This window comes from Canis lupus, chromosome X (assembly GCF_048164855.1).
Source record: "Canis lupus baileyi chromosome X, mCanLup2.hap1, whole genome shotgun sequence".
NCBI classification, from domain to species: Eukaryota; Metazoa; Chordata; class Mammalia; order Carnivora; family Canidae; genus Canis; species Canis lupus.
In genome coordinates, this window is record NC_132876.1 from 55,091,705 (window position 1) to 55,118,325 (window position 26,621).

At 36.4% G+C, this 26,621-nt stretch overlaps 2 protein-coding genes and 1 long non-coding RNA gene across 3 annotated transcripts in view; 2 read left to right on the top strand and 1 right to left on the bottom strand.

Moving 5' to 3' along the window:
* FAM133A (family with sequence similarity 133 member A) overlaps positions 1-7,153 on the bottom strand; it is a 90,334-nt gene extending 83,181 nt beyond the window's left edge. Inside the window, exons 1-2 of the mRNA XM_072818174.1 lie at positions 7,024-7,153; positions 6,174-6,242 (exon numbers count right to left, since the gene is read on the bottom strand). The gene's annotated coding sequence lies outside the window, so the exon portion shown is untranslated. The remainder of the gene's footprint in view (positions 1-6,173; positions 6,243-7,023) is intronic.
* Positions 7,154-7,224: 71 nt separating this feature from the next.
* On the top strand, positions 7,225-9,102 carry NAP1L3 (nucleosome assembly protein 1 like 3). Its single transcript, XM_072818173.1, has one exon. It carries the CDS (start codon positions 7,592-7,594, stop codon positions 9,011-9,013), a length of 1,422 nt encoding a protein of 473 aa, XP_072674274.1. The 5' UTR covers positions 7,225-7,591; the 3' UTR covers positions 9,014-9,102.
* A 1,262-nt stretch (positions 9,103-10,364) lies between these two features.
* Positions 10,365-26,621, top strand: part of LOC140628714 (uncharacterized) — a 101,075-nt gene continuing 84,818 nt past the window's right edge. The window contains exon 1 of the long non-coding RNA XR_012026721.1: positions 10,365-12,227. This is a non-coding gene — a long non-coding RNA (uncharacterized lncRNA). The remainder of the gene's footprint in view (positions 12,228-26,621) is intronic.

The window sequence follows — 26,621 nt, forward strand, 5'->3', positions numbered from 1 at the left end:
GGGCACTTGACGGTATGAGCACTGGGTGTTATTCTGTATGTTGGCAAATTGAACATCAATAAAAAATAAATTTAATATTAAAAATAGAAAATCAAATGCTAACACACTTGATAATTATTGGGATTCTCCTCTTTTATACTCTAAGAAAGGGTTTTGTGAATAGTATATATGTTGTTTGATACAAAAATGGCCATCATCTCTGAAGAGCTGTGGAACATGTATTTGTTCCCACCAGGAGGAGTATTTGCAGTACCACAAGATTATTTTTTTCACCAGAGAATGCATAAATCAAATTAATTAAACATACCTGGGTATTGTGGATAAAGTTTTGCAGAGAATGTTAATTTGGGCTTGTTCTGTATTGTCCAAATGTAATGCAAAATTTATAAATAGTTATTGCAGTAATATAAAAATGCATGGACATTGCTCACCATTTAAATCCTTCAAAATTTTCCTCCCTTTTTAGGAGAATTAAATAGAATGCTTCCACACTTGCAATATAAAATATTTGCTTTATTTGAGTTTTAATGTAAAAATTCTTCAAATGAGTACTACGGGCAAAAGATTTTTGAATCCTCTCATTAAAGTGTTCCTCTGCAATGTGGATTTACATTTTTGAACATGTATTCTATTTTGAAATTGAAAACTAGCATTAGAACAAATATTCAAATTAGTAACTGATTTTCCCACTCTGCCACTGCATTAATTGTAACTGCCCTTTGAAACTCTATGAAGTAAAGGCTATAATGTCAGAAATATAATTCACAAATATTTCCTTTAAAAATCAAATATTATAGCTACATACTATATTCTATCATTTATGTGTACCCTTATTTTAGGAATGAGCATGGAATGAGATAATTTTTGCTTTGAAACCCATAGTATGGGGATCCCTGGGTGGCGCAGCGGTTTGACGCCTGCCTTTGGCCCAGGGCGCGATCCTGGAAACCCGGGATCTAATCCCACATCGGGCTCCCCGTGCATGGAGCCTGCTTCTCCCTCTGCCTGTGTCTTTGCCTCTCTCTCTCTCTCTCTCTCTCTCTGTGTGACTATCATAAATAAATAAAAATTAAAAAAAAAGAAACCCATAATATGGGCAGCCCTGGTGGCTCAGTGGTTTAGCGCCACTTTCGATCCAGGGCCTAATTTTGGAGACCCAGGATCGAGTCCCATGTTGGGCTCCCTGCATGGAGCCTGCTTCTCCCTCTACCTGTGTCTCTGCCTCTCTCTCTCTCTCTCTCTCTCTCTCTGTGTCATGAATAAATAAAATCTTTAAAAAATAAAAAAAGAAACCCGTAGTATGAAATAATAAATTACTTATAAAAACTATGTATTTTAATCATAATTTATTAGCAGCTTGAAAATACTTTCTATTTAGATTTTAGGAAACTGGTCTCTCTTATCAAAGGTGAGAAAAACAAAAGCATTTTTTGTGCTCCTGAATAAAGCTAGCTACTGTTCCTGTGGCTGGGCTGTAGACTGCCACACATTGGAAATTCCACAAAATAGAAAAGCATTTGTGTTTCTTGCTTTGATTTGTTTTCTAGGTTACCAGTGCTGTTACTTTGCTTTCCTCTCAGATACTTGAGAGCAGAAATGAAAGGCCAAGGATGAAGATCCAGCTATTGTAACTGTCTCCACTGTAATGAAATTCTGTTTTCCGACAATTTGTTTCTCATTCCTCCCCAAATATATCTAAGAAATGTTTACAAATCAGGCAATTAAAATAAGTACACAATGGAACAGAATAGAGAGGCCAACACACCCACACATATATGGACAACTGATTCTTGATGAAGTTACAAAGGCAATTCAGCAGAGAAAGGATAGTTTTTCAAAAATGATGCTGGGACAATTAGATACCCATATGAAAGAAAGCGAGAGAGAGAGAGAGAGAGAGAGAGAGAGAGAGAGAGAGAGAGAAAGAAAGAAAGAAAGAAAGAAAGAAAGAAAGAAAGAAAGAAAAAAAGAAAAAGAAGGAAAGGAAAGGAAAGGAAAGGAAAGGAAAGGAAAGGAAAGGAAAGGAAAGGAAAGGAAAGGAAAGGAAGAAAGAAAGAAAAAGAAAAGAAAAGAAAGAGAAGAAAGAAAGAAAAAGAAAGAAAGAAAGAAAGAAAGAAAGAAAGAAAGAAAGAAAGAAAGAAAGAAAGAAAGAAAGAAAGAAAACTTCAATCTATATTTGGTACCACATACAAAAATTGGTCATATCTAAATGTGAACTCTCAAGGTATAAAACTTCTAAAAAAGCATAGAAGAATATCTTTGTGATCTTGCGCTAGTCAAAGATTTCTTAGAGATGACACCAAAAACATAGTTCATAAAAGGAATAAAGATAATAAATTGGACTGCATCAAAATTACAAATTTCTGTTCTCTGAAAAACTATGAAAGAACTGTGAAGAAGATTAAAAAAAATCCATGGATTTGTGGATGGTAAATCACTACAAAAAAGATGTTTAACATCCTTAGTCATTAGGGAAATGCAAAGTAAAACCACAATGAGATACTACTGCATATCTATCAAATGGCTAAATTTAAAAGAAATGACCCAAGTGTTGGCACTCCTGGTAAGAATGCAAAATTGTACAACTACTTTGGAACAGCTAATTCTGAAAAAGTTAAATATACACATAACATGTGATTCCTCAGTTTATTTATATAACATTCCAGAAAATGCAAACTAGTCTGGAGAAACAGCACATCAGTAGTTGCCAAGGTAGTAACAAAGAAAAGCATAATGAAACTTTTGGGGGTGATACGAATTTTCATTATCTTGTCTATGGGTGATAACTCTGCAGATATATAGATTTATTAAAACATCATAATGTGTACTTTATGTACAGTTGTATATATTGTACTTTAATAAAATTGTTAAATTGGGGCACTTGGGTGGCTCAGTTGGTTAAGTGTCTGCATTCAGCTCAGGTCATGATCCTGGGATCCTGGAATTGAACCCCAGAGTCCAGAGTCTGGCTTCCTGCTCAGCAGGAAGCCTGCTTCTCCCTCTGCCCCTCCCCCTGCTCATGTGCACTCTCTCTCTCTCAAATAAACAAATTTTTTTTTAAAAAAATTATCTTGTGTATTCAGATAAATCCCATCTAGGTGAATAACAACAAAAAAAGAAAAACACCACAAATAAATGAAATTGCAGTGCTTGGCTTAAATATCTACAACAAAGATAATACTGTAGCAATTATTGAGTTTTATGTACATGTGTTTGTGTGACCTGGTGGTAGTTGGGATTGTATATAGGTTCATAACAGGAAAGGTATAAACAGATGTCAAATAGCCATGGTCAGCCAGAATCTATCAATAGATTCTGTGTTTAGCATCATCTCATGTAGAAGTACGAACATTTGACCCCAAAAAAGAATATTATAAAATAATAAAACAGAGAACATATCACTATGCAAGTAATTTGAAGACAGCCTTTGAAGAAAAATAAGCATATTATATGCCAGAAATAATACTTATAAAAATATTCACCGTAGAAAATATAATATAGTGCATAAATTAAATTAATTATATAAAGAAAATAATTATTTTCTTTTAGAAAACTGCCATAATAAAATTAAGTTAACTAATAGACCAAGAAAAGCTACAAAAATAAAAGTATGTTACAAGATACCTAAGGTAGTATATACACATCAAAAGTAGAGCACTGTAGTTAGAAGTCACCTATAATCTTTTTTTTAAAGATTTTATTTATTTATTCATGAGAAACACACACACACAGAGAAAGAGAGAGAGGCAGAGACACGGGCAGAGAGAGAAGCAGGCTCCATGTAAGGAGCCTGATGTGGGACTCGATCGATCCCAAGACCCCAGGATCACACCCTGGGCCCAAGGCAGGTGCTAAACCACTGAGCTATCCAGGGATCCCCCAAAGTCACCTATAATCTTTGGCTGGGAAAAAATATGAATTGAAAAATCAAAATAAGTCATTAATGTCTCTGCATGAGGGTTTTTTTTTAAAAAAAATCTTCTTTTTATTCTCCCTGTTTCATTTCAAACTTTTTGTATCAGTGTGATTAAGTACTAATCCTTGAAAAGCATTGTTTTGATGACAATTTAAAATGAAATTAGGTAACTTAAAATAAAAGATGTAGTTAAGTTGCCTTTCGCCAGTATTATAAATCACAACAGATGTATTTTTTAAAGGAGTCACAGTTGTCTTAAAGCCAAAATTATTTTACCTGTAGGATTGCAATACCAATTAATTTCTTTCTAATTCAGTGGAAAAGTAAGCAAAAGGTATAAATAGGCAATTCTCAAATGAACAATAAAAATATGAAAAGACATTCACTCTTACTGCTAAGATAAGAAATACAAATATATAATGATAGGAAATTAATTTGGGGATGTTCATTAAAGATGTGAATATTGTGACATTACCTCTCACTGAGTTTTTAGTTATTTTCTTGTTTGGATTTCAATGTATTATCTAACCTTTTTTCAATGCATATCATTTTCACAAAATAAAACGTTATTTAAAAACTGCCATTACCCCATTTGTTGTTTGCAGAAAAATTAAGACCAACTGATCAGAAAACAGAATTCAGAACAGAGGGCAGCCCAGGTGGCTTAGCGGTTTAGCGCTGCCTTCAGCCCAGGGCGTGATCCTGGAGACCCGGAATCGAGTCTCACATCAGGCTCTCTGCATGGAGCCTGCTTCTCCCTCTGCCTGTATCTCTGCCTCTCTCTCTCTCTCTCCTCTCTCCCTCTCTCTGTGGGTGTCTCTCATGAATAAATGAATAGAATCTTAAAAAAAAAAGAATTCAGAACAGAACCAAGCAGTTTAATTAATATGATAAAGTGGTATTTCAAATAAGTGTGAGACAGAGAGACTATCAAATAAACAGTACAAAAAGCAGCTAGCTAATAAAAATATATTTTAAAAAATATCTGAATCAGTAAGTCATTGCTTACTTCAAAATACTATTTACTGATGGTACAAAATGAAACCACTATAGTACTATCAAAATATAAGAGCATTCATTACAAAAAAGTTTATCTATAATTTTAAATGAAAATAATAAAGTTGCAGAACAATATTTATGGCATAACCTCACTGATTTAAATTCTTGTTTCCATAGTATACGTTTTGATTAAAATTATGAAATGAAAGAATACACACATAGTTAAGTTTTATTCACCATTATATTATCATCCTCTACCACATGTGCCTGGCACAAAAAAATAACCAGTTGAATGACTAAATAAATGACTCTTAGGCATTGTTGGTAGGACTGTAAATTGTGATAACTTTTCTGGGGAGAAGTTTGGCAATATGTGTCAAAGAATAAAATGAACACACATTTTTTTCCAACACTCCCATTTCTAGGAATTCATCTTAGGTCTAATTTTCACAAATGCATATAGTAGCTATCCAGGGATAATTTTTTTATAATGGAAAAAAAGTATATGCTAGTGGAGAAATGGTGTGGAAAGGAGCTGCTCTACAACAGAAATCTGGTTAAATAAGTTACGCCAAATATTTCCATGGAATATGTATCTATTTTAAAATTAGATGTTGATCATTTACCATGAAAATATAGCTACAACTGATAAGTGAGCAGATTACAAAACATATGTTTTATTTAGAGAACAGTTTATATAAACAAGCCAGTGTGTAGATGCACAAAGAAATTTCTTGATGGAAATGTATCAAAATGCTAACAATGGTTATCATTTGGTTGTTAAGATTATGTTTTTTACCATCATTGTAATTTTCTATATTTTTTCTTTACAATGCTAATATATCTTGAAAATTAGAAATAAACAATAAAAGTAAATTTATTTACAAAATAGAAAAGTGTTCTCTAACTTTTTAAAAATATATGACTAAATGACAAAGCACAAATTCTATAAGAAGTAACACAAATGTTAATCAAACTTTAATATTTTTCTTCATTTGAAGTGATAATTCATCGTATTTTATATTTTAATTTATTGCTTGTATTCTATGAGTCGGTTTAGACACTGAATGTAATTAATCAGGCTATTTTATACATTAATATATCAAATCATCTCTATGGGTCTTTTTGCTTCCACAGAAATATCAAGATATCTCCTAACTAAATTTTTAAAAGACTGTAATAGAACCTGTGAATTTTTATTCAAATAAAGATAGGTAATTCTTGTCATTCATAAAAATGGTCTAAATATGTTTCTTACCTTTAATGAAAAGTAAACACTGGTCTTTTGGGTTGTACCAAGGGAGGTGTTCCGTAGCAGAAAAGAATCCTGTAAATAAAAATAACAGATACCTGTTTTTAAACTTCGTTTTACAAAAGTTTATTGACATATTCCTGGACTTGCAAATCATACTTTAGTGTGGCTGGAATATTACAATGTTAGAAGGAAATTGGTGGCAGATGACATTGTAAAGTATAACCTGACAGAGGGTGCACTTTCATCAGCACAAATACCCCCTCCCAGCCTGCTGTTCATGGAATTGAAAACTGCAGCACAGAAGTACAGAGCAAGCCGTCTGCTTTTAAATAATACTACCTAACTTTTGAATGCCCTTGTACTTCACCTACAAGTTTGTTGCAAGCATTGAGAAAAGCTAGTGGCAAGTCAGCAGCAAGATTTAGGTATATATTATATGCCAGTTTAAAAAGAGAAATATAGCAAAAATGGTGTAACTGACTCACGGAAACATGAGTTCACAACCCCTGTCGATGGATATAAACCAGGCTTGCCAAACACGATAGCTAGTACTTATTAAAACTGACACGTGAATGCATTCTGCCTGCTTTCTAGCACCTTCCCCCTTTGCCAATAAACGACTCCCCTTTTTTCGCTAGTATAAAAATAAAGCTCAAGGATATTTAGATAAAGAGATTTTTTTTAAAATCACCCATAATCTACCCAATGATGCCATTTGGAGTATTTTCATCCAATTTTTTAGAAACAGATTTTTGTCAAGAGGCTCCTGACAAACCAAACGGGAATTCAGGATGAGATGATGGGAGAAAAATACTCCTCTTCCCTTGTTAGAAACCATGACTAATATTTTTACCTCATATTTAAGCTTGTTTTTGATTTATATAACTATAAAGATAGAATTTTCAGGGGAAATAAACGTTTTCCAACGGTGTGTGCCTCAGCTACCAAGGAGCGTCTGGGAAGGTGGGTGGAGCCTGGAGGGCGGCGGGTGCGTTCGGCCATTCATTAGGCTTAGAGCCTGTCAATCAAACTTGCCCAGCAAATGAGGCGCGATCTAAGGGCACACTGGGAACTAAATTAACGGCAGTTCTGACTGCAAGGGTGGGGGCTGGCGATCTAAACGCTGAAGAGATCTTGAAGTCTTACACTGTGCCATTAGGTGCAGCACGCCTCTGTCCGTCGCAGCTGCAGTGAGAGGCCTTGCCACCTCCACTCTCGCCCAGGCCTCTATTGTGGCTTCCACGTCTGCGCGATCACCGCAGCCCAACCCAGCCCCGCCCTGCGCTGTTACCTTCGCTGCTGCAACCTCCTCAGCCCCAGCCTCTGCCGCTACCCAAGCATACGTGAGTCATTTTCTGCCCATCTCTGAGCGCGCGGTCTCAGTGGTAGTCACCACATTAAGGGGTTTGCAGGTTTGCAAAATGGCAGAAGAGGATCTTAACATGGTCTCGGAACCTGCCGCCCAAAGGGTTACTGAAGAGAAGATGGCTAGCTCGTCTAGTGATTCTGGGGAAGAATCGGACAGCAATAGCTCTAGCAGCAGCACTAGTTGCAGCAGCAGCAGCGGCAGTGGCCGCAGCCGCTTATATAGAAAGAAGAGGGTATCTGGGCCTTCCAGAGGAGCACGGGGGGCTCCGCTGGGTAAAAGTTTTGTGGATCGGCTGCCTCAGGCAGTTAGAAATCGTGTGCAGGCTCTCAGAAATATTCAAGATGAATGTGACAAGGTTGACATCCTGTTCTTAAAGGCAATTCACGATCTCGAAAGAAAATATGCCGAACTCAATAAGCCTCTATACGATCGGCGATTTCAAATAATCAATGCAGAATATGAACCTACAGAAGAAGAATATGAATGGAATTCAGAGGATGAGGTGTTCAGCAGTGATGAGGAGGTGCAGGAAGACAGCCCTATTGAAATGCCTGCCTTAGAAAGTGAGCAGGAAGATGATAACCCTAAGGAAAAACCTCAGGTAAAGGCTGAAGAAAACGAGGTTCCAAAAGAAATTCCTGAGGCAAAGACTGAAGAAAACGCAGAATCTAAAGATTTTCTGGGTATAAAGCCTGAAGTGAAAGAAGAGCCTGAAGTAGTCCCCCAGCAAAATGCAGAAGATCAAAAACAGCCTAAAGCAGCAGAGGCTAAGGCAAAGGCTGCTGTAATAGAGGCTCCTAAAAGAATTTCTGAGGTCAGGCCTAAAGAAAGAGTAAATCTTAAAAGAGCTCGTAAGGGAAAGCCTAAAAAAGAAGATCCTAAAGGCATTCCTGACTATTGGCTGACTGTTTTAAAGAATGTCGACAAGCTTGGGCCCATGATTCAGAAGTATGATGCCCCCATTTTGAAGTTCTTGTCAGATATTAGCCTAAAGTTCTCAAAACCTGGCCAGCCTATAAGCTACACGTTTGAATTTTATTTTCTACCTAATCCATACTTCAGAAATGAGATGCTGACCAAGACATATATAATAAAGTCAAAACCAGATCACAACGATCCCTTCTTCTCTTGGGGATGGGAAATCCAAGATTGCAAAGGCTGTAAAATCGATTGGAGAAGAGGAAAGGATGTTACCGTGACAACCACCCAGAGCCGTACAACTGCTAGTGGAGAAATTGAAATTCAGCCAAGAGTGGTTGCTAATGCATCATTCTTCAATTTCTTTAGCCCTCCTGAGATTCCTAAGATTGGAAAGCTAGAACCACGAGAAGATGCCATCCTGGATGAAGATTTTGAAATTGGTCAAATTTTACATGATAACGTCATCCTGAAATCAATCTATTACTATACAGGAGAAGTCAAAGGTACCTATGATGATGGTAAAGATTATGGAAACAGGAAGTATCGAAAATAAAAAAAGAGGCAGCCTGAAGAAATTTTCAAGCATCTCAAAACCTCAAGCAGAAGTAAAGCAGGTTTATATAGGCTCATGTGAGATGCGGGGGGGGGGGGGGGGGGGGGGGGGGGCGGGGGGGGGGCCTTGGTGGTGGGAGGGCAGGGTGGCTTCTTTATAAACTCAACACAAGCATTCCTTACAGTCTTGTGTTTTCATATTTTCTTGGTATTCTAAAAAATGTCTTAACAGAGTCTAAGTATCAGTTTAGCTTATTGTAGTGTAATATTCTTCAAATATGTAAATTCTGCCAGTTATCTAAAGCATGCTAGTTTGGTGCTACAGAGTTTTGATTTTTGTGAAGTCCTTTTGTCATGTTCCTATTAGAATGTAGCTGTGAAAACTCATAATTGTCAATAGAGACAAATATTTGCTTGAAAAAAAGTTTCTGAAGTACCAATGCAAGTGGTTTTTCTTTTCCAGCCCAGAAAACTAAAGGTTTAAATTTGCTTGTACTAGCTGTGCCTTCATTACTTTGCCATAGAAATACAGTACTTAGATTAATTAGAACAGCTAAATAGTGAAATATGACTGCTTGAAAAAAGATTAGCATAAATTTAAGAATGTCCATCAAGACCACATATGATATGACTGAACTTATTTATGTGACATAGTGATCTATAAATTAATAATAATGAAATTATTGTTTACCACTGAAGTGTTAATATGACATAGTATTTTTTAAGTTTCCTCATCTTATACTGTGTAATTGTAAACTAAAGTTACTAACCACATTTTCTTTATAATATGTTCTATTTTGTCTTTCACTGAGATGATCACTTTATATCATTTGATATTTTTTCATGTTCTGTTGCATTCTAAAATAAATGTCAAAGTGTATCATGCTATAAAAATCTAACATTTTTTCCTAATTATAAAAAAAGTGGGTCTTCTAGAAAAAGTAAAAAATACTGAGGAAAATGAAAATTTAAAAGGAATTTAGAACTATTATTAACATTCTGATATGTTTCCCAGATCTTTTTCTTTAAAGATTTTATTTATTTATTCATGAGAGACACACACAGAGAGAGAGAGGCAGGCTTCCTGCAAGGAGCCTAATATGGGACTCAATCCCAGATCCCGGATCACACTCTGAGCTGAAGGCAGCCGCTCAACCACTGAGCCACCCAGGTGTCCCTGTTTCCCAGATATTAGTTCTTCTTTGGAGGATACACATTCAAGTGGTTAGAGAGAAATGGAACAGGGCAGGAAGGCAAAGGGAGGAGAGAGAGGGAGGGAAAAGGAGAAGGAAGAGGGAAAGAAGGAGGGTGGGAGGGGGAAGGAAGGGAAAGGTAGGGGAGGAAGGGAAAGGGCAGGAGGGAAAAGGGAGGAGGGTGGGGAGGAGTAGAATGGATGTGGGGAGGAGTGGGGATGGGGCAGAAGGGGTAAGAGAGAAGGAATGCCTTACCAAAAAGGACATCTATATAAGCCGTTGCTTTCACTTCCAAGAGTAGGAGGGGTAAATGACCTAGGATGAGCAAGTGACTCAGGCTCTGACTTGGGAGGAGGTCACACTCCCAGATGTGGCATTTTTTTAATAAGTGGCATCAGACTTTCACCTCTTCAGCACCATGCAGCTGGTTACAGGGTGATCCTTAGATTTTTGGGTTGAAATTTGTGTGAAGAGGAGGCCCCTTAAAACTCAGCTTACCAGGGATCCCTGGGTGGCGCAGCGGTTTGGCGCCTGCCTTTGGCCCAGGGCGCGATCCTGGAGACCCGGGATTGAATCCCACGTCGGGCTCTCGGTGCATGGAGCCTGCTTCTCCGTCTGCCTATGTCTCTGCCTCTCTCTCTCTCTCTCTCTCTCTCTCTCTGACTATCATAAATAAATAAAAAAATTTAAAAAAAAAACTCAGCTTACCAGATAGCTTTGCACAGGGCGCAGAGGCACAATAAATAGTAAGTAGTATTTTATTTTACATTTGCCATTTCTCCATCCACATATATTTTCCTTCAAAACCTGAAGGAAAAAGGTGTGGCAGGAGGATTTGGGGATTTCTGGGTTTCTAGGCATAAAATTAATCTAATAGTCTTTCCAAATACCATGATACATGGTTTGATATCTTGCTTTTATCCCTGTTTAGTGATAGCCCAGCCCCATATCTATGTGTCAAAATATTACAATCCATGACACTATAACCAATGATGTATGTTTGCATATTTAGGTTGTTAGGATTTATACAAAACCAGGAAGCAAATTACTGCTTTTAGCAACACCACTGCAATTTTGACAGTGCCTTTGTTTTATTCCTGAGATATTTGTATTCATCAAGAAAGGGTATGGGAGCAGATTTAATTATGTAGCAGGACCAAAGTGAAGACTACAGTAAATATGGTGTACATGGATCACTGCTGCAGACATTCCCAAATCAAATATATACTGTGCTTGCCAGACAACACAGCAGAGCCTGTAAAACTTCTACGTGGAGTGCCAAACCTTTATCGCATCTTAGAACACTTAGTGAAGTAATTTACCCCCTTCCCATTCTGTATTTTCCAATATTAAAGGAACGCATCTCAGAATATTTGCAAAAAAGAAGCAGAAATGCAAAATATAAAAATCATTAAGAAGCACACTACAGGAAGATATCCTGTTTGTAGATTGGTTTATTTCCTCCCAGTAGTCTCTTGAATAGGTTTTATCACAACTTCTTGGCTTAAATCTAAAGGTTAATTAGAGCTGGGTGGGTGTAAGAAGCAAAGCGGAAAGACAGTGTTTAGGTATTTTTACCTTTCCTGTTTAAGGCGTAGGTGGGAGGGTGGGAGAAAGGGAGGGGCAAAGAGGGTGTCAAAGATTTTTCCTTCAGTAAAGCAGGAATTCCGGAAATGCAGGCTGTTTGTGGTAGGTGCTTCTACCGCCTTGGCTTGTGAAGGTGGCTAGAGCAGAGAAACCTCTGGCACATTCGTTGGCTGCTGTTTTGTCCATCATACTTAGCCAGCCAATGACTAGTGCCAGAAGGAGGAGCCGACTGGGCTTGGAACTCAGGAGCAGGAGGCTGAGGCAAGAGAAGAGTTTTGCTCAGTCTTCTACTTCTGGCAAGCTCTTTTCCTTTGCTGTAATTCAAGGCTGAAGCCAGCTGCCTCCATTCCTGCTCCTAACCGGACTAAGGAGGACCCGCTCTCCCTCCACTCTCTTTCCTTCTCCTCCTAAGCATTAGCTGGAACCGCGGAAAAGGTAAGGAAGAAGCTCGATCTAAGTGGACAAAGTGACAATACAGATCGTCAAATGATGCCAATTATCCGTTATGTCGGAGTCTAGAGGTACTGGTGCCCTTGTCCTCAAAAAACTTAAGGGATAATGTGATAAGATAGGAGCCAAATTTGAAAAGGAATTGCAGGCTCTTGAGAAAAAGTGTAAACCCTCCTTTGATGTAGGTGTTTGTGCCCACTAGTGCATGTATTAGGACAACCAGCAGTAAATAATTTCAGTACACTTGTGGATTACTTCACATGTTGTTTTGTGGTTTTTGAAGAGTATTTTTTTAAATTAAAATGAAATATTTAAGTATTAAAATACATAGCATTTAGAAGTATATTTTTCTTCAAGAGATGCAGAACAAAAATTCTCTAAAGCATCTTTGCTTATTGCTATGTAGTTTAGTCCTTATGATTTGTGTGTGTGTGAGAGATAGCTTTTAGAGAGTGGAAAAATTACTAGAACTCTTCACTGAAGCTAATATTTACTTGGGGGAAAAACATCCTTGGAGAACCAATCCAAGTGTGTGTTTTGCCTCCAGCTCAGAAGTAGGAGAGTTTACATCAACTTGTACCAGATGTGCCTTCATTATGGTGCTGTAAAAATGTGATTTGTTGTGGTATGGTACCTTACAAAATTTTATCATTTGAATAAAGTAGCCTAGAGTTAAGAATTTTCAAAAACACATTAATATGAAGTCTCCTGGATTACTTTTTAAAATTTTTGCGTGACACATGGATTTATAAAGAAAAAATTAAACATAATGAAGCTGTTTTTCTCTTGTAGTGCTGATAAAAGTTACTGTTTGCAAGTGGTTTACTCACTTGTGCTCATGAGTTATGTAAGCTAAGGTGATGAAGTATATTTTCTTTGCACTATGCTTCACTGAAAATTGTCACTTTATCACTGTTTTATTATATATTCTGATTATAAAATATATTCATTATAGAAAATTTGGAAAATATACTGAAAAGCCTAAAAATTATTTTAAAACAATTCTGCCTTCAAAGATAACCACACTTTACCTGAAAATGTCTATAGCTTTATTAATGTAACTACTATTCTATCACTATCACTTTTCATTTAGTATACTTTGTTTTAACATATATGAAATGGATATACCATAATTTTTGCATCAGCTTCTTATCATGGGCATTTAGGTTAGGAACATCTTTTTCTAATTGATTAGTAATGATAATCACTGTCTTTGAATTAAAGAAAAATGTTGTGTATGTTGAAACATTTTCTCTTTTGATTTTTTTTCATTCTTTGTCCCTGCAGAATTTTTATGTTAATACAGTCACATTTATCCTTTTTTTCTCCCATAATAGATTTTGGGTATTTGGCTTACAAAGACCTGTCCACATCAAGATCATTTTTGAAAATTGCTCATATTTTCTTACAGGACTCTTATAGTTTCATTTAATGCTTTAACCCTTCTGGAATAATTTTGATGAAAATATTGAGGTAGCTCTACCACTTTTTTTTTCTCTCAACACAACTCACCAGTTGTTTCAACACCATTTATTGAGGGATGTCTGGGTGGCTCAAATCAGTTAAGTGTCTGACTCTTGGTTTCTGCTCAGGTCATGAGCTCATGGGTATTGGGATTAAGCCCAGCCTCAGGCCCTGAGCCCAGGGCCTGGTGTGCTTGAAAGAGGTCTTTCCCTTTGCCCCTCTCCCTGCTTGCTTGTGCACCTCTCTCTCTCTCTCTCAAATAAATAATTTTTTTTAAAAAAAACACCATTAATTGGATATTAAATATCCAATGTAATTATTTGCCACTTTTATTTTTTTTTCACTTTTATTATATAATTCATTGCCTCATGTCTTTGGGCCTACTCCTTGCCTGTTTTGTTCAAAATGGTTATTCTTGTGCCAGCATAAATCTTTTCAAACAAATCTCTGATATACATTTTATTATCTGGTAAGAAAAGAACCTTAAAAAATTTATTTTTCAGATTTTTTTGGATATTTTCACCTATTTATTTTTCCAGATGTGCTGCAGTATTTTTTTTTTTCAGGCTCCCTCCCCAAAGTCTACGGATATTTTGATTGGAGTTTGTTTGAATTTATAGATAAATTTATAGGGAATCAAGAATTGCATCTTATTCAGTCCTTTTATCTAGTGACAAGATGTGTCTTTCCATTTAATCAAGTCTTCTTATATCCTTCAGTAGAATTTTAAAGTTTCCCTGTTAAAATAGGCTTCTCGAAAATATTCCGAACTTGTTCCTTAGTTTCTCCTTCCTTAGTCTGCCTTTTGCGTATGCTTTTTTGCTTATTTTTAAATCATCTATGCTTAAGTGTTGTCCCTATCTTTAAGCTTTGAATGGAGGCAACTGTTTCCTAAAGTGTGATGTGTGAAAAGGTAAGAAGAAATGAGCTTGAGCATCTCAGAAGCTTCAATTCAGGTTTGTCTCCTATTCTTCTCTAAATTGCTATATCCTCTGCCTGAGGCCATTTTTCTCAATTTATGTTGTTCTGTTCATTGCCAGCTTTGGAATGAATGTAGATCAGTATGACTAAGTGAAATGTCTTGAGTTAGAGGTGTTCTGTAGTGATGTAGTAGTTAATTTCTGCTCAACTTACTGGCCAGCATCTGTATTTATTTGTTGCTTGTCTTTCTCATATTGAAGCAATCTCCAGAATATAAAGATGATACGATGGTATACTTTTCTTCTTTACTTCAGCTCCCCTTTTGTTCTGTAGTATGGAGATGTTTCTAAAAAGGGTGTTTTTGCTACTTTCATTATCTGCCACAGGCCTAAATCAAATATTCAGGGCTTGAACTCTTTAAGGAAATCTGTACACTGCCCAAGACCTGTTAAAGCAAGCATTAACTCATAGTCCAGCATTTTTTTTGTGTTAAAATTTCCTCAAACTAAAAGATATTCTTTCCCGTGTGCGTTGCTTGTGATTGTGACTGTTTCTTTGATCTGAAGATGATTTCTGCCTTTATCTTTTATTCTGATGATTCTGTTGCACATGCAGGATTGAGAACCATAGAGCAATGTAGAAAAGGATCTCTAAGAGGGGCATATATAATGTTCTCTAAATGTATTGACCTCAGAAAACTTTTTCTGCAACACAGCTATTAACAACTCCCCTAATTATTGTTCCTAAAATATCAGTTTGGTGAATTTGGCTTTGGCTAAATATGTAAATTAGCCCATCTTCATTAGTAAAAGCATCCCCTTACATTAAAAAAGAAACTTGTTAAAAAAACTTTTTTAAGACAATTAAAGAACTCATAGAAAGTTGCAAATATAGTACAGGAAAGTCTTGTGTACCCTACCCTCAGCTGTCCCAAATGGTAATACCTTATATGACTATAGTACAATACCCAAACCAGGAAATTTTCATTGGTAAAATCTACAGACCTTATTCAGATTCTGCCACATTTTATGTGCATTCCTCTGTGGGCATGCATGGATGTGTGTATGTGTGTAGTTCTATGAAGTTTTACCACATGTACAGATTCATGTACAGATTCATACTACTGCAATCAAGATTCAGAACTGTTCCATGATCACAAACTAACTCCCTCAGACTAACGTCTTCCCTCTTGTCCCTAATGTCTGGCAATCATTAATTTGTTTTCAGTATTGAAATGAAAAAGTTATATAGATGGTTATGTAAATGGAATTTTACAGTATGTAACTTTTTGAGATTGACCTGTTTTCATTCAGCAAAATTATTTTAACATCCATTCAAGTTGTACCTGTATCAATAAATTGTTCTTTTTATTGCTGACTACTATTCCAGTATGTTAACAACTGATCTGTGACTATGCTATAGAAGAATAAAACTGGGAGAAAAGCAAACAGGACTGCCAGTGGACAGAACCTCCCATAGGGATGAAAGAAGGAATTACAAGGTCTTCATAAAATTTGAAAGTTTAATAGTATCAGTAGAAAATGCTTATGTGATGCTTACTATGTACCAGGAATATATAAATTATTATTTATGTAATTCTTGCTACAGTCTTAATTAGGTACAATTATTATCTCTATTTAACAAATGGAGAAACTGAGGTACAGAGAGGTTAAGTAGTTTTTCCAAGCTCACACAAATGGTTAAATGACAATGCCAGGCTTTAAACTTGGCTGTCTTATACCCACCATTTGCTTTGACGTGGATGGAACTGGAGGGTATTATGCTGAGTGAAATAAGTCCATCGGAGAAGGACAAACATTATATGGTCTCGTTCATTTGGGGAATATAAAAAATAGTGAAAGGGAATAAAGGGGAAAGGAGAAAAAATGAGTGGGAAATATCAGAAAGGGAGACAGAACATGAGAGACTCCTAACTCTGAGAAACTAACAAGGGGTGGTAGAAAGGAAGGCGGGCGGGGGGTGGGGGTAACTGGGTGATGGGCACTGAGGGGGGCACTTGATGGGATGAGCACTGGGTGTTATGCTATATGTTGGCAAATTGAACTCCAATAAAAAAAATAAAATAAAATAAATAAAAATTAAAAAATACAAAAAAAAAAAAAAACTTGGCTGTGGCTTGAGTTTATGTTCTTAACTGCTCTACTGTACCACTTTCTACCATGCTATGCCAATTAGGAAAGCATCTTCCTTGTCCATTCTCAGGACTACACAAGGGCCCAAGGAAAGCTGTAAAGAAATAATAAGTACAACCTGGAGGCAAAGGGGTTGTCCATCTATAGAGGAAGACTAAGAATTTCATCTTATCTAACAGTGGTGTGCCCTCAATTCACTTGTAGATCATGTCTGAATAGCTTTTTCAATGTTTCTTGCTTAATTAGACCACTGGATAGGGTTTAGGATCTGGGTGGTATCCATCGTATTCAGGGGTATGATGAAAACTGGCTTAGTAAATGTATATTTTAATTAAATGCAGAATGATCTATTAAAGATTTCTTTTACCTTTCCAACTTCTTATATCTTCATCATTCCCTGTCTGTTTTCCTGTAGTCAACAACAATAAAGATTCTTTTAAGTCAGTAGATGTAAAAAGGGAAAAGAAGGTGTAAAGTGATTTACTCCTCAGCATCCTTGAGCAGAACCCAAAGGGATATTTATAGGATCTGGCATTGTAGAGGATGAAAGTAGGGATTAGAAGTCTGTAATGGGAGGGTGACTGGGTGACGGGCACTGAGGGGGGCACTTGATGGGATGAGCACTGGGTGTTATGCTATATGTTGGCAAATTGAACTCCAATAAAAAAAAAAAAAAGGAAGTTTGTATTAGGCCTTGTTTTGACTTCCACATTTTTTTAAAGATTTTATTTATTCATGAGAAACACAGAGATGTGTGAGAGAGAGGCAGAAACACTGACAGAGGGAGAAGCAGGCTCCATGCAGGAAGCCCGATGTGGGACTTGATCCCGGGACTCCAGGATCACGCCCTGGGCCGAAGGCAGGGGCTAAACCGCTGAGCCACCCAGGGATCCCCTTGACTTCCACTTTTATCACTTATTGGCTCTGTGACCTTATATGGATTGCATAACCCCTCTCCTTTTTGTTTTTCATATCTATAAAATGAGGCTGTTATCTTCCTATTTCATGGAATTATTGTAAGGCTTCAATGAGATATTGTTTATCAAATACTTAGCATACCAATTGGCATGTAGTTACTATTTAAATAATATTATTGTTATTGTTATAATTAGGATAAGTGAGTTTTAGTTGGAATTCCAGGTAACGTATCACGATATTAAAGATTTTACAATCGGTATTCACTCTCCAAGTGTGTCCATCTTCAAGGAAAAAAAATCGTTTTTCATGGATATCATGTAACTACTCCTGTTCTTAGATTTTTCCTCCCTAAATAAGTTCCTGGTAAATAATTACCTGCCTGCATCATTACTATGTTTTCAGTCTTTCAAGATCATTTTTAATTTGTATCCATTTCTTTAGAGCCAGTCCTCTACCCAATTGTTTCCTTTTGAAAAGTCTATGACATAAACTCTTTCTTTAGTAATATTGAATGCAAATGGATCATTTCCAGACCCCAGTTGCCTATTTCTATGTAAAATATGGATTTACAAACTATTTCCAGGTGAGATGCTTTCTATATAATCTCTTCTAGTTTTGCCATGGTTTCTAAAAATGTTCTTTTGGTCAGGAAGTTTATTTTTAAAAATTGCTTGCAAAAGTTTAAGAGAACATAAGAGGTGAGAAGTGAAAGGCAGTGAACATCATATCAGATGGCATCTACTTAAAATATCTGCACCACACCCCATAAAGAATGAAATTTGAGGAAAGTAAATATACTTCATGTAATATTTTCCTTTAACTATAACCACTATTTACAACTTCAGGTAAATATCATGATGTTAGATCCTAAGGCTGAAATTGGTATTAACTTACACCAGCCTATCTTGCTTTAGGGAAAAATGTTTCCTTAAATCCAGTAACAAAGGATTATGGGAATAAGATGCAATGCTTATAATTATTTTAGTAGAATTCAAGTTTTAATAGACTTCTTCAGTTTTGGGGTTGAAAAACAAAACGGAAAAGCACTAGGACAAATGAGTCACTTAAAATTTTTGTTGTTATTTTTGGCTGGGTTCATGGTGCAAGGAAAACATTTCAACAAATGTAATATACTTTCAAATATTGGAAGAATTGGAGTTTCATAGCCTAATTACCATGTCAGCAGGTTGCCAATTAGTTGTTTGAAATTACTTTATGCAAAGCCTGCAGCTGTATTTAATTAAGCTGAAGGGTTAGAGAAAGAACGTAGCTATTTTTAAAAATCTGTATAGATGATGAGGCTTTAGGAAGATGAATCCTGACTTTTTGTAACTGACTCTATACTAAAGCAAGAATCCCTAAGCAGCACATAGTAATATATTAGAAATTTCTCTAGTTTGGGAAAATCCCTGGTTGATTTCTAGACAATGGTTTTAGAATTAAGTTAGGTCTTTTCAAATGTATTTAGATTTAAGTTGTGTTGTTAAATATTCTCACAATTCTAATAGTGGGGAAAAACAACTTTACAAGACCCAACAAAACAAATGCAATGTCTTAAACAACACTTTCAAAGAAGTATCATCTCAGTAATTTGATTTTCATTTTAAGATAATTTTATGAGGAAGCAAGAGATCACAAATGGTATTGGCATGCCTCAATTACCATAATATTTATATGTGAAAAGAGAATATTTAGTTGTTTTATTTGATGCAGAAATTTATTTGATGTTAAATATGCTTAAAGTTCTGTATTTTCTTAAAATTTTTAGTAAATAAAAGGTGTGTATAGTAAAATGCAGTTAAAGTTTTGTTAGAGTAGATTAACAAAATCTCCATCTACCAAAAATGTATTATGTGATATTTTTTAAAATGCCAGAATTTGTTGATGTTTAAGATCCTTTAATTGGCCTGTCTTCTCTGTCCAGCAACCTGTTCTGTGATAGTTGTTTTATGGACACCTTGCATCTAAGAGAAGGTAGAAGAGAGAATACTGGGTGACATTCCTCATCTAATGTTGGGATCTGTCTTGATATTCTCAATTTAAAACCAAACACATTTATAAAACAATATATAAAATAAATGAACAAATTTAGGAGAAAACTACTTGTAAAAGAGTCAATTCAGAAAAATATTTTATACGTATATTAGCCTTTGGGCTAATAAATATGAAAAATCTTACCTGTACTACTAATAAAAAAGATGACAATTAAAATAACAGTGAGACACTGCTATTTGCCTATTTTGTTGACAAAATTTAAAATTTCCCATCGTTGTTCTATAATGTGAAGAAAATTCCTTGTCACATGCTGCAAGCGAAGAAGTTAGTACATATTTTCTGGAGTATCATTTGGCAGTACTTAATCAAAACCTTTAAAATGTACCTACTCCTTGACCCAGAAAATCTTCAAGGAATTTATCTTAATTTGAAAATAATCGCAAAACCAATTATAAGAATGTTCAATTCAGTATTGCTTATAATACTGAAATGTCAGAAACAGGTGAAATATCCAAAAAGATGGGATTCAATTTATGTTATTATTTATTTATATAGTTGAATAATATAAAGGTATTTAAGGTAATAATGTAGATCTATACTGACATTGAAAGATAGCCAAGGTAAACTGTTTAATGAAAATGGTCCCAGAAATATGGAAATTTATGCATATATATGTAAATTATATATAGTACAAAAATGTTGATACTAGTTATCTCTAATGGGTTTTTCAGTAATTTCTTTTATAATTTTTTAAAATTTTATTTATTTATTCATGAGAGAGAGAGAGAATGAGAGATCGAGGCAGAGGGAGAAGCAGGCTCCATGCAGGGAGCCCGACGTGGGACTCAGTCCCGGGTCTCCAGGAACACGTCCTGGGCTGAAGGCGGCACTAAACCGCTGAGCCCGGGCTGCCCGTTTTTCAGTAATTTATAGTCATTTTGGGATTCTAAATTTTATATAATGACCGAAACTTAACTGTTGTGATCAGAAAAAGTATAGTGGGGGAAACAGGAATAATTATAGACAATTATGTGCAGCTGTGGAGTCAGAAAACATAAAGAATTATGAAGGTGCTGTATGGGCGCATATTTGAACTACACACTATTGGAGGCTAATCTTTAAAATAATGTATTAATATTAAGATCATTTGTGCAGTGTTTGGCTCTTCACAGTGGTCTCCTTAAGAACAAACCTGAATTCCAGTAATGTTGACACTAGCAAAATATTAAGTCAAGATTAATACTTTCTCATTTCATAGATAAGAAATCTTGGGCTCATTGTATGTAAGCACTATCCAAGGTCACACGATAGGTCATAGTGGAAAGTTCACAAAACCATGCTGCTTTCCCTTTCGATTTTTTGGGTAATTAGCAATTACTATAAAACAGGATTTTCTAACCTCTCTTACCTTCAGTGGTCACCTTTCCCTTTAATACCCAAATAACCTAACCTCAGCCTTCATTCCCTCAAGTAACTTCACTAGTCTCTGCTAGTTTCCTTTCCTAAGTATTACTGAGAAAACTAAAGAGTGCTCTGTTATTTGTTCCAAAAGTGTGCCTGCTTGTCACTTATCAGTGCTTTCTTAGGGCAAGTGCTTCAGACCTTTCCTCTGGTCATATTGTGCTGTCTCAAAACCACTTCTCTTTGTTGCTGCTACTTACACAAATCCACATTACATTAAAAATTAACATATCACACCAAAAAGTAAGCCCCTAAAACACAGCTAAGATCTGACTCATGCTTAACAAAATTTTACTGATGATTTGGGAATAGGAGAAGGAAATTATCAGATAGAAAAAGGAAATTTTGAAACTAGCTATCAGAGATCCATTGTCTATGTCTCTGCACAGGGATACCTTAATGACAGTCCTTCCTGATGCCACATATGTTGTGTCAACTTATTTCCCATTTGGAGAGTCCCCTTGACTCTTCCCTTCTTTATGGGTGACTAGAGTTTCCCATTTTTCTTGGAGATTAAAGAAAAAAAGAGTATCTTCTCTTCCTGTCAAAGGCCTATTGGAAGTCTCAGAAGGATTATTTTTAATTTTAAATTGGGTAAGATAAGTTTACCAATCAACCTAGTTCTAAAAATCCCTGCTGAGAAATGACTATCCCACAGAGATTACTGTTTTTATAGAGATACAAAATACATTAAGAGTAGCACCCACAGTGGCAGACGATGCCTGAAAAAATTCAAACATACCAAATATAGACATCAGAATAAATTTTATTATTATTTTTTATAAATTTATTTTTTATTGGTGTTCAATTTGCCAACATATAGAATAACACCCAGTGCTCATCCCGTCAAGTGCCCATTTTAATGTTGAACATACTTAATGCCTTTTTTACAATCTTCAAGATTTCAAGTTCTCATGTTAGTAATCAGCAAGATACGTTTTCTGTAGTTGTTAAATCCTTCAGACAAGTCTATAACATTCTATTTTAAATAATACTGAAATAAAAGGAACCCAGCATTTCTCCTGTCTACTCTCTCTCATTGCCCTCCACAAGATCCAATATGTCTTTACAGATTACAGCACACTTGACTATGCAACGACAAAAAAAAAAAAAAGGTAATAGAAAAGGAAAATTTTGTGTGATTTAGATTTCCACTGTTTTTTTTTAAAGATTTTATTTATTTATTCATGAGACACACAGAGAGAGAGGCAGAGACACAGGCAGAGGGAGAAGCAGGCCCCATGCAGGGAGCCCGAGGTGGGACTGGATCCCGGGTCTCGAGCCAAGCCGAGCCATCAGGCCCTGGGTTGAAGGTGGTGCTAAACTGCTGAGCACTCCCCCCCCCCCGCCCCCGCCCCCGCCCCCGCCCCCGCCGGGCTGCCCTGATAACTGTTTGGTCTCTTTAGAAAGTGCCAGATTGTTTTCTAAAGTGGCTGCTGAACCGTTTTATATTCCCACCAGCAAAATAGGAGGGCTCCATTTCTCTATATATTTGTGAGTACTTATTGTCTGTCTTCCTGATTCTAGCCATTCTAGAGATTGTGATTTTATATAATTAAAAGTTGGGTATAATCAAGAGTCTGCACTCAGGACAAGTCAAATAACATTTGTTTTATTTTCCTCTGCACCATGTTCCTTCTCTTTCTTCCTCTACTTTCTACACACCACTGGTGTGCAATAGGTTTTTCTTGCTGTGGTAACAAATCACTATACATTTAGCAGCTTAATATATCACAAATTTATTATCTTACATTTCTGTAGGTCAGAAGTCCAGTATGGGTCTCATTAGGCGTTAGCACAGCTGGGTTCCCTTCTGGAAGTGCTAGGAGAACATTGTTTCCTTGCCCATTGAAGTTGCAGGGTGATGTCTCCATTTCCTTGGCTGGCTGTCAGCTGAGGGCTGTTCCAGCTCCTAGAGCCACTCACATACCTTGGTTCATGAACCCCTTCTTCAAAGCTAGCAATTCTTCTGCCTTCCTTTTTCACTTTTGTTTTTATTTATTTTAAACCTTAGAATAGCCTTTATTTTTTAAAATTGTTTTAAAAAAATAATAATAAAATAAAATTGTTTTTAAATTCAATTTGCCAACATATAGTATAACACCCAGTGCTCATCCCATCAATGCCCTCCTTAGTGCCCATCACCCAGTCACCCCATCTCCCCATATTCCCTTCCACAACCCTTTGTTTGTTTCCCAGAGTTAGGCATCCCTCATGGTTTTTTACTTTTATTTTATTTTTTTAGCTTTATTGAAATATAATTGACAAAATATTCAAATGTTTAAAACGTACATCATCGTAACTTGATATATGTATATATTATGAAAGGATTCCCACTTCTAGTAATTTATATATCCATTACCTCACATAATTATTTACTTATTTATTGTTTGGGGAAAATATTTAGGTTCTCTACTCTCTTAGCGAATTTCAATTCTATAATACAGTGTTATCAACACTTTTCATTTTTCTTGAAATTGTTTTTTTCTCTTTTTGTATAGGTCCTCTATTTAAATCTATCTTTTGTTTCTCTACCTTCTATTATTCTGTAGGCTTTATGTCTTATTTAAGGATCTGTATTTTTCCCTTAAAAAGTTAATTGGACACTTACTTCCTCTTGGACAGTGGTAGAGAGGAGAATGGGCTAAGTGTTTGTATTGTGGTTAGCGATAATTCTTTCAATGAGAATTCCCATTTCTATACAGGCCTTTAATTTAGGGGAATCACAGAAATTTCTGACTTCTATGCTGCTTTAGATGACTTTTTTCCCTGTCAGTTGCTTAAGTAGTTCTGGACTATAGTAGAGGGAGGTCAGACATTTACTATTTTTTGGTTAGTATCTTTCTAATATACAGTGTGAGGGTAAGACTCATTCTTAGAAGCAATGTTTAAGAAGTATTTACTCATACAATTCTACTGAGTCTACTACTCAGTTGGTTACTATAAGGAGCTCTGCTTCAGCAGTTCTTTATGGGAAAATATGCAGTGAGGCCTTGCAGCCATTATATTACTGTTCTATCAATTAGCAGTTGCAATTTTTCCACATAACCATTTCCTACCTGGCCTAGGAGTGTTATGTTAGGAGGATTAGTTGTAGCAGCCACCACTTTAATGACTTAAAACCAGTGTGATGGTTAATTTTATGTATCAACTTTACTGGATCATCAAGTGCCCATATATTTGGTCAAACATTATTCTGGCTGTGCCAGTGAGAGTGTTAGGGGATGAGATTCACATTTTAATTGGTAGATTGAGCAAAATAGATTATCTTTTCTAATGTGGGTGGGCCTCACCCAATTAGTTAAAGGATGATAATAAAACAAAAAGGCCAACTGTGCAAGTAAGAGGGAGCTCTTTCTGTCTTACTGCCTTGAAGCTGGGACATCATTTTTTTCTTGCCTTTGGGCTCAAACTAAAATATTGACTCTACCTAGGTCTCAAGACTGCTGGCCTTTGGACTCTATGATGGTATATATCAGTTCTTCAAGTTCTCAGACCATTGGACTTGGACTGAAACTATGCCATTGGCTCTTCTGGGTCTTCATCTTGCTGACTGTAGGCCTTGGGTCTTGTCAGCCTCTAAATTGTATAAGGCAATTCCTTATAATGAATTTTTTGTATATATATGTGTTTATAATACACACATGCACATATACATGCATACACAAATATAAAATCTCCTATTGGTTCTATTTCTCTGGAGAGCACTGACTACTGCAGCCAGTATACTCATTTTTCTCTACAGTAACTCCTCTCCCCACCTCCACCTTGGGAAAAAAATTTTTTTTCCCTTTTATGACTCTTATGCAACCTGTAACCACCCTTCTGATAGAGGCAAATTTCAGTGACTCTTGGAGGTCCAATATCCCCCACCCTTCTAAGGAAGGTTTTACTCTCTCTATATATAGACAACTAGGGGTGGTGGAAGGGAAGGAGGGCAGGGGGTGGGGGTGAATGGGTGACGGGGACTGAGGGGGGCACTTGACGGGATGAGCACTGGGTGTTATTCTGTATGTTGGCAAATTGAACAAAAATAAAAAATAAATTAATTATTTAAAAAAAATTAAAAAATTCTGTGCTGGGCTCTGTTCTGAATAAAGAGACTTTTCCTCTTCCATTAGAGAAAAACAGTGCAAAATCTTTGATGTAGCTTGGAAAGCCTGCATAAGCAAACAAAACATATGTCACCCTGCCTTACGTAGCCTATGTCATTATTTGTCTTAAAAAATAATACTCCAGTTCTAATATGCCCAGAATGTTTTGTGTTGAGCTAGTTGTTTCTGTCTTTCAATTGACCTGCTCACCTGATCACCAGAGCATTTTCATCTAAGTCCTATAGCTGACTCTCCCCAAAGTCCCTACTATCAGTTGATTAGCCTCTGGGGAGGATGAAAAACATAAATAGTATAAATTCCAGGGAGAGAAATTGGGTTTATCTCATGTACTGAGTAACTACTTTGATAGCTGTTACAACAGAAATATTGTTATGATAAAAGAGGTGGGCGGGGGGTGGGGATGACTGTGTGATGGGCACTGAGGGGAGCACTTGATGGGATGAGCACTGGGTGTTATGCTATATGTTGGCAAATTAAACTCCAATAAAAAGGAAAAAATATGTCCTAGCTAAGAATTTATTCATTTTATTTAATATCCCAGTGTGCCACAGATTTAAGATACATAGAATGCAATTTCTTTTTTTTTTCGTTTTTTTTAAATAATAAATTTATTTTTTACTGGTGTTCAATTTGTCAACACACAGAATAACACCCAGTGCTCATCCCATCAAGTGCCCACCTCAGTGCCCCCCACCCAGTCACCTCAACCCCCCGCCCTCCTCACATTCCACCACACCTAGGTCGTTTCCCAGAGTTACGAGTCTTCCATGTTCTGTCTCCCTTTCTGATATTACCCACTCTTTTTTTCTCCTTTCCCCTTTATGCCCTTTCACTATTTTTTATATTCCCCAAATGAATGAGAACATATAATGTTTGTCCTTCTCCGAGTGACTTTTTTCACTCAGCATAACACCCTCCAGTTCCATCCACGTCGAAGCAAAAGGTGGGTATTTGTCATTTCTAATGGCTGACTAATATTCCATTGTATACATAAACCACATCTTCTTTATCCATTCATCTTTCGATGGACACCGAGGCTCCTTCCACAGTTTGGCTATTGTGGACATTGATGCTATAAACAATGGGGCGCACCTGTCTCGGCGATTCATTGCATCTGTATCTTTGGGGTAAATCCCCAGCAGTGCAATTGGTGGGTCTTAGGGCAGATCTATTTTTAACTCTTCGAGGAACCTCCACACAGTTTCCCAGAGTGGCTGCACCAGTTCACATTCCCACCAACAGTGCAAGAGGGTTCCCCTTTCTCCACATCCTCTCCAACATTTATGGTTTCTTGCCTTGTTAATGTCCCCCATTCTCACTGGTGTGAGCTGGTATCTCATTGTGGTTTTGAT

Bases quoted from the DNA above. Each gene is read 5' to 3' on its own strand.
- NAP1L3 (XM_072818173.1), top strand. From the start codon at position 7,592: ATGGCAGAAGAGGATCTTAACATGGTCTCGGAACCTGCCGCCCAAAGG.